We start from the raw sequence: 7913 nt of genomic DNA, 5'->3' as shown, positions 1-7913 counted from the left end.
AAAACAAAAAAGGCACTAAAATTAAATGAATTATCTATAAATGTTTTTTAATTAAAATTGTGGTTCCTTTTCTGTGCAGAAGAGGCTCTTTAAGAACAATTGCACTCCCTGAGTGGCAGGCGAAGAGCCCCGTAGCTCTTCCCAAAGCCAGGGGGCAAAAAGAGGTGAGAGCTGAGAGGTGATGGGGTGACTGGGTCTTCCCTTTTTTCGGGGTAAGAAAAGGGGAGGAAAGCTGGAAGGAGGGTTCGTTCTGCTTGGTGGCTTCCCAGGCTAAGGCTCCTGGGAGAGGAGGCTGAGCTTGTTGAGAACCCCAAGCTAGAATTTTGTGTTTTCTTTTGTTCCATCAAATTGTGTCACCTTCTCCCTCCCTTCTCATCCCTGAAAAACTCCTGAGCCAGCCTTGAAACAGCAGCCACAGCCAGCCAGGGCCTTGGCCTTTGGGGGCTATTGGAGCAGAGGAAGAAATCCAAAAGGGTGTAGAGAGAGAGAGAGAAGACACACAGCCCTGGGGGAAGCAATGGAGGAGGGGAGACACTTGGGCAGGAGGAAGAGAGCCTGGGAGACAGACCCTCAGAGGAAGTGGGGGCGCTACGGGACAGGAGCAAAGAAAAGAGTAGACACGGAAAAACAGCTTCCAGCAGAGAAAGAGGGAGAGGTGAGAAAAGAAGGAAAAGAAGCAAAGCAGGGATGTGTAGAGACTTTGGGAAACAAAAGTGAACTGTTGGTGGGTGGCTGCTCTGATCTCAACAAAACGCCAGGCTCTGGGAGAGGGCCCCAAACTCAGCCGCCTACACTGAGCTGCCCCCTCAGTTTAGACGCTGAGGTTCAGGCACAATACACCAGTGAGAGGCAAGAGGAGCTGTGGGTCCCTGCAACCTGCAACACCCAGGTGCAAGGAGGCTATGAGAGGAGGCCATGGCCACCCGGCCTGCAGTGCAGGGCTGTGCCTGGTGCTGCACGGTGAGTATGCTCCCCAGCCCTCCTCACTTCCCCAGATTTCTGTTTGAAACATCTACATCCATCACCAGTGCATGTGTACTGGAGTGAAGTCAGGGGAGAATGAAATTTCTTTCTCTTGCTCCCTTGAATTTTCTCTTGGACTTTGAGACTTGTTCTAAGAAGAAAGGAAAAGCTTGCCTGTGCCAGTCCCCTGTGACTGCACAAAATCCAAAATGCTGCCTGCATCAGGGTGCACCTGGAAAACTCTAGAAAGTGGAAACATTAGGAGGTGAGACTTTAGGATATCTAGAGATAATCTCCTAGATGGACCAAGAAATACATAGTGGGAAATGGTAGAGGAGGGTCTGCCAGTCTGACACCATGGGGCCAGAGAGACCCAGATGGAGAAACTCGAGTGTAACAAATCACAGTCGTTTCCGGGCATCTCTGCCGCCCCCAGAAACTGAAATCTGCCCCAAACCTAACCTCAGGCGCTCAGGGTACCACTCACAGGGTCCCACACTTCCGGCGCTGCCACCCTGTGCCCCAGGAGTCCCCACACCAGAGACTCACTTGCTGGGTATTTCTTCTTTTGCTTCCTTTTTTGTTTTTTTTTTTTTATCCTTCAAATATAAGACAAAAAATACACCTCAGTTATCATCATAGATATATATATATTTAACTCTCACCACATAAATACAAAACATCCAAATATCCAAAACATTCAGAACAAAGTTAGTAGCCTGGATTCAGTGACACCTACCCGCGTTTGAATCATTCATTATTATTATTTTTTACTATTTGCCTAAAAAAAAAAAAAAAAAAAAAAAAGAAAAAAAGCTTCGACGTAAATAATTTACAATAAAATTACTATTTAAAAAAATGTTTTTCGCTCTCTTAGGATGTCTGAATACATTCTAGACACTGCGGCACCTCTCGGTCTGGATCTGGGATTTTGGTTAAAATGCGGGTGGCCGCGGCTGTAGGGACCGACGGTCGTTGCTGCGCAGGATAAAGGGTGAGGCCGCACTGGCGTGGCAGTCTGGGTTCTGATTTGGGACTGTTAAAACCCTGGGATTGGGGAGCAGGAAGGGGGGGATGCCTTGCCCATCAATCACACAGGGAGCTGTCTGGACTACAGTCAGAGGAGGCTGGACCGCCTGGCGGCTTCCCTACCTCCCCTTCCGCAAAGAACTGCTCGGAAATCCAGGCGTCTCCTGCGTGCTGGAAGGGTTTCGTGAATCCGGGAGCTGGAGAGAGGAAGCAAAGGGTGCTGATTCGTTTTCCAAACTCAGCATTTCTGACCGGAGCCACAAGTCTAGGAGACCGAAGGACGAAGTACCGCCCTCGGGGCGACTGCGGGAGGGCCGCGTGGCTCTCTCCCCGGGGAGCTGCACGCTATCCCCCAGAGCTGAGAACAGGCTGAATTTTCTTTCTTTAGCAGCAGTAGCTTTTTCCTTTGCTTTCCCCCCTTGACATTCCTGTTTAAAGTCACAATACCCAGAACTTAATTTTGCGTTGCTCTGTGGCGCATTCTCTATCCTGAATTTTCTTATGCCTTCCAAACTCCTTCATTACGAGTGTTTAAATAAACTGGTTCCACTTCATCTGGTTTTATGTGGTAATGACTCTTATTTTATTGCTGATTACATCAAATTTATTACCACCGTTGCCTACCATGACGTTTGGTTTATCGTCTCCTAGGGTTGAGGGTAGTTATGATTGGAGTTTCCCTAAAGGGGAGAAAACCCGGCAGGATTTGTCCTACCGAGAAGTTGTCTGTGCACCAACTATCCCGAGAGGTCCACAAAGTGGGGCCCATGGGCTCCCACAAGCCCTGGTTTCTCAGGCAAGAGGAAGAAACGTCCTCCTTTTTGGTCTAAAGAAATCTGCAAGGTTTTTCAACCCCTGGGGTCTTCGTGCAGCTTTTCTCTTTCAAATATTCGTAAGAATAATCAGCAGCGGCCCGATCTTGACCAGGAGTCCTGTGCTTCGGCCTTAGAAACCAGTCTTTTCCCTCTGGGGCTGGGCACTGGTTGGGGCATCAGGTTGGCTAACTCCGGCATTTCCCCCAATTCTTTGGATTTCTCCTGGATTCAGAAGGAAGTTTGAGGGCAGGGGGAGGGGAAAACGGAGGAAAAATCGAAAACAAATTAGTCCAAATGAAACTGGTAGCGGAGCCTGTTGGGAAAGGAGAGCTGTCAAAGGCCTGGTGGAAGCCAGGAGCCCGCCGCAGGAGCCCTGGGCACCTAACGCGCGAGTCCATGAATATCACCACAATAGATAATATAAATATAAATACAGGGGAACACTCAAAATCAGTCCAGCGTTTTTTTCTCGGCCCCTTCTTTATTGTTGGTCCGGGAGTAAGGCTCGAAGGCCGAGGAGCTCAGGTATCTGGCGGAGAGTTCTTGCAAATTCCCAGCTAGCGAACCAGCCATTGTCAACGGAGCGGAAGACAGGCGGCTGGCCACCGAGCCGAGCAGCGAGGGCACCGGCAGGCTGAAGAGGCCGTGGCCGGCGGCTGGCGCGCCTGCGTGCAGTCCCCCGGGGCCCCCGGGCCCGGGGCCCGGAGCGCCGCCCACAGCCGGCGGGTGCGGGGACGCGGTGGCCGCGGGGCCTGGGGCGGCGCTGGCAGCGGCGGCCGAGCCCGCAGCGGCACCAGCTCCTAGGGCGGGTAGGCTGGGCCCGCGTAGCGCCGAGCCGAGAGCGCCGGTGGCGCACGGCGGCAGCAGAGAGGGTAGGCCGGGTGGCGACAGCAGGCGGCCCTGCTCCAGCAGCCGTAGCACGCTGCACGTGGCCGCGGTCTCCGACACCACCGAGCGCAGCTCCGAGTCCTTGCCCTGGTCCTTCTTCTGCTTGGTGCGCCGGTTCTGGAACCAGACCTTCACCTGCGCGCCGAGTGCGGCGAGAGTGGGAGAGAGGGGCAGGAAAGACCAGTGTCATAGGGAGTGGGCTCCCGGGGCGCAAGGGCTCCGGGGACCCTCCCCAAACCCTAGCCCTAGCCGCAGGGCCACCCAGATGGTGGGGAGAGCTGCTGGGGCGGCTGGAGTCACCACCAAGAGGGACACAGCTCCACAGGGCTGCGCTTCCGGTTCATGGAAGCAGGCGCAGGCTCAGGCTCAGGCCGGCGGCCTCTTAGAAATAACAAAGTAATAACATGTCCATGGACTCCTAACTGGAAGGAAGACCAGAAGAGATTTCTCTGGGCTCCCACGCTACCCGCAGCTAGATTTAGGGTTCTCAGATCTGCAAATTATCGTTGGCTCTAACCCCTACATTTCCAGCAGAGGGTATGGGAACCCAAAGGTGCGGTGAGGGAAGAAAGGTTGCGTGTTTCTTGGCCTTCCTAGACCCACGGCCCGGGCGCAATGGACTCGAATTTAGCCCCAGAAGCGCTACTCCTGTTGAAGGAACATGACGAGGGACTGTTTCCTGCTTTTACAATGTGGCCATCAAATAGCAAACACGGAAAATTGCTGAAGAAGGAAAAATTTGTGCAAGATGGACTTGATAGACAAAGCTCTTTCCACCTCCTCTTTCCAGAGGGCTGGATTAAAGGGTCTGAGTGATACTCTTAATTTATCACTCCAGGACTCTCCATCATAAACTTGGAATCACTGAGGAATCAGGAGGCTGGGGTGAACTAAAAATTCCCCACCAACTTCCCCTCTGCCCCTTTTCAGGCCTAGCAGTGGCCCAGAATGGAGTCTGGCAGCTGTAGGGAAAGACCATCCTGTCTCAAGTTTATAAACTAAGAAGAGTAGTACCAGAGAGCATAGGAAAAACAACCAGGCCAACTCAAAGAGAACATCCCATCTGCTCTCAGTCCTCAGCCCAGATCCCAGGCCTAAAATGCTCTTGCTGCTTCTAGGATGGGCCTAAGGAAAGGAGCTAGTCTTCAGAAAGAAGGCTGCCTTACCTAGGCCAAGCTGGTAGCGTGCCCTGGCCAGGTCCCAGAGGGCCACAAGGCAAAGTTCTCAGGTTTTAGAGTGACCTTGGGCCCAGGGTCTGCCTAGCCAGCTTCAGGAGCATCATATGGATTTAATGTAGAGGAAAAGACCTAAAGCATAGTTGGCAGTGCTGGCTAACCCCAGATCTGCCTCCCTCCCCATACCTCATGTTATTGGCACAGAAGTCAGGGGTTCCTAGGTGCTCAGAGTGGTGCTCAGGGCTGGGACCAACTCAGGAGCAGGGGGAGGCCTTTTGTTAAGGGTCAGGGCAGCCTGCTACTGCAGGCAGTTCTGCAGGAGGCACACACTTTTCTAATCTGTGGGAGTCACCCACAGTACTGGAGCAGGGAGCTTTGGCTCCAAACCCCCTCTTCCTGCAGAAGGGGCCTGGATGCTGTATAAAGCTAGGGCACCCCAAAAGGGATAGGACCTGGAAGTCTGTCCAAAACAGGATATCCAAAACAAGGGCAAAAGTCAGTTCTTTGGAAGCAAGCAAGAAATTCTCAAGACTGGGGACCAATAAGATTTCCAAAAAGATAGGATTTGAAGCCTGCTCGGCCAGGCCCAAGTGGACAGAAGTGGACCCTAGAAGATGTGGGGGTGTAAGGGGAAAGGTAGGGATCAAGGAAGGGGAGGAAGCCTTAGGCCTTTCTTCCCCATCCTCCCCATCTCTCCCACTTCCCCAGGGAGGCCCAGATAGCTGGTAAGAAATAGCAGGTTGGGGTTGGTGGGGAGGAAGGCTGGTAGGTGGTAGGGAACCCTGCGTGGGTACCTGGGTCTCGGAGAGGTTGAGCTGCCGGGCGAGCTCCGTCCTCTCGCGGCCCACCACGTACTGGCAGCGCTGGAACTCCATCTCCAGCCGGTACAGCTGCTCTGCGGTGAAGGACGTACGCGTCCTCTTGGGCCGATCCAGGTCCAGGCCCTTGGGTAGGATGATCTCTCGGATGGACCCTTTGGCATCTGGGGAAGGGGATATGTCAGCTGCCGGAACCCTCCCGTCTCCCTCCACCTCTTTGGCTGAGATGGTTCTGGGGACACTGTCCCAAGCAGCCTGCAGTCCGGAGGGGCGGGGAGAGGGGGAGCGCGGCCACAGCCTGGGGAGCAAAGACGCTGTGTTTTTATGGGGCGGAGGAAGGGGCTAATTCCACAACGCTGATGGGAGGGGGGACCTGACTTTTTCTTTTCGTAGAGCCCTCGAGACTGGGGAGCGAAAAAAAAAATCAGTTCCAAATAGACAGACTTTCCTTCCCGTATGGAGGGCTTGGGCTGCGCAGTTCTGGTCCCCTGTAACCCGAGGGTGCACTTACTGACCAGCCCTGGTCCCACGGGCCCCAGCTCTGGAGCATTTTGACCAGACCGCGCTCCAGAGGTCCCACCCCCAGCCCCGGGTCTCCTTCCCTCCTGAGCCCGCAGGGCGGAAGGAGGAGGGACGGAGACCCGGACGGCGGGGCCTGACGGTCTGCTGGCTGGGGCGGCGCCGGCCAGGGCTGGGCCTAACGGCCGCGGCCGCCTGAACTGAGCGCACGCCGCGCATACGAGCCGAGCTGTGCACCAACGCAGCATCCGCGGCCCGGCAACCCAGTCCAGCCGCTAACTCCGGGCGACAGAGGTCAGGCCCAGAGCGCAGGGCCCGGGCCCTCGGCCCAGCGCACCAACTGCCGGGGCAGTAACCCGCGGTTGGCGGCTGTTTTCCGGCGCCCGCGCTCCTCCTGGGGTGCGCTCAACCTGCTAGAGAGCGGGAGACCCTGCGCCAGCTCCGGGCAGGTCCCCTGGCCCATCCGGCGCGCCCATGTCCTCCCGGAGTTTCAGGCTTCTTCCCTGGGTGTGAGGCCGCAGCCTGATGCCCGGCCCCGCCCGCACAGCCCCTCGGCTGCCCCCAAAGTCTGGCTGGCGGGGCCCCTGATGGCTTGGAGGGCCGCGGCCCCTGGAGAGCGCGCGCTGGAGAACCTCAGCCGCCAGTCCCCAGCGGCCAAGCGGCGGGGAGGGCCACCAACTTTCTCCGAAGTCCCAGCCGTCATCCTCCCCACCGGCCTGTGTCGGCGACTGGCTGCTTGAGCCCCCGAGTCGCCCCCCAAGAACGCACCCAGCTTCCCTATCCATCCCTACCTCGGACCAGGATCCGGCGGCAGTAATCCGGGTCGGCTGCGGAATTGGATTTAGTTTTGTTACAATCTTCCGCAGCTCCGGACGCGGAGAAGGCGCCCTGTGACTCTTTAAGGAAGGCGGCTGGGAGGTTCCCATCCGCACCCTTGCTCTCCCGGCTTTCCTTGTGCGGGTTCTTCGAGACCCGGGCAGCCTCGGCGTCCGAGTGGCATCGAACGTCCATTTTGTCTGGTTTGCCGAACATAGGCAAGAACAAAAAAAAAAAAAAAAAAGGAATAGAAAAAAAGGAGGAAGAAAAAAAGAGGAGGCAAAGGGAGACAAAACCCTCACAACGCAGCCCCTCCACCCAGCCTAGCGTGAGGCAAGCGGCAAGAATGAATGTCCCCGCGGGGCGGCTTCCGCAGCGGCAGGCGGGTCAGCGGCGACAGGAGAGTGGCGCGCTCGCCCAGAGGCGACCGGTCTGGTCCGGGATCCCGGTGGAGCGGCGGCGAGGCCGCCTCGTTAGCGCCCGCGTCCTCTGAGCACGTCCAGTGTCCCCAGCCTGGCGATCAGGTAGCAAACAGCGCAACTCCGAAATGCTGGGGCTCCCGCCTGTTACTGAGACGGCGAGTTGTAGTTGTCCGACACCGGGGGGGACGCACATTCGCTGTTGCAACTGATTACGGGTAATTTCGCAGCCCCCACGTTTCGGTTACCTCATGAATACACTAAATTGTTTGGATAATATATCAGATCGTAATGGATGGTTTCTGTCCTTGTCCCCAATCAAGTAGGGGTTTAGCCAGTGAATAAACGGAAATGATTGGTCTTGCTTTCAGGAAACACACAATCAAAGACCTGCGCTTCCAGAAAAACTTTTGACAAGATTCATCCTGAATTGTTAGTACCATTAGCAGGCATTATTAACTTTCCCTCTGC

The 7913-nt window shown here is 55.5% G+C and overlaps 1 protein-coding gene across 1 annotated transcript; it reads right to left on the bottom strand.

The window, feature by feature from the left end:
• Positions 1–2548: 2548 nt before the first annotated feature.
• VAX1 (ventral anterior homeobox 1) lies at positions 2549–7460 on the bottom strand. Its single transcript, XM_003787131.1, has 3 exons — positions 6999–7460; positions 5665–5852; positions 2549–3830 (listed from the first exon to the last, which is right to left on the bottom strand). Exons 1-3 carry the CDS (start codon positions 7237–7239, stop codon positions 3258–3260), a joined length of 1002 nt encoding a protein of 333 aa, XP_003787179.1. The 5' UTR covers positions 7240–7460; the 3' UTR covers positions 2549–3257.
• Positions 7461–7913: the final 453 nt, after the last annotated feature.

Source organism: Otolemur garnettii, unplaced genomic scaffold (genome assembly GCF_000181295.1).
Source record: "Otolemur garnettii isolate 467f Iridium unplaced genomic scaffold, OtoGar3 scaffold00021, whole genome shotgun sequence".
Classification (NCBI taxonomy): domain Eukaryota; kingdom Metazoa; phylum Chordata; class Mammalia; order Primates; family Galagidae; genus Otolemur; species Otolemur garnettii.
Note: the sequence above shows the minus strand (reverse complement) of the source record. Positions and strands in the feature narration are given on the sequence as shown.

Excerpts from the sequence above, each read along its gene's own strand:
- VAX1 (XM_003787131.1), bottom strand. The coding sequence starts at position 7,239 with ATGTTCGGCAAACCAGACAAAATGGACGTTCGATGCCACTCGGACGCC. Across the intron at positions 5,853-6,998 it reads CCGCCGGATCCTGGTCCGAG|ATGCCAAAGGGTCCATCCGA; the intron begins GTAGGGATGGAT and ends CCCCTTCCCCAG. Across the intron at positions 3,831-5,664 it reads TCAACCTCTCCGAGACCCAG|GTGAAGGTCTGGTTCCAGAA; the intron begins GTACCCACGCAG and ends CTCGGCGCGCAG.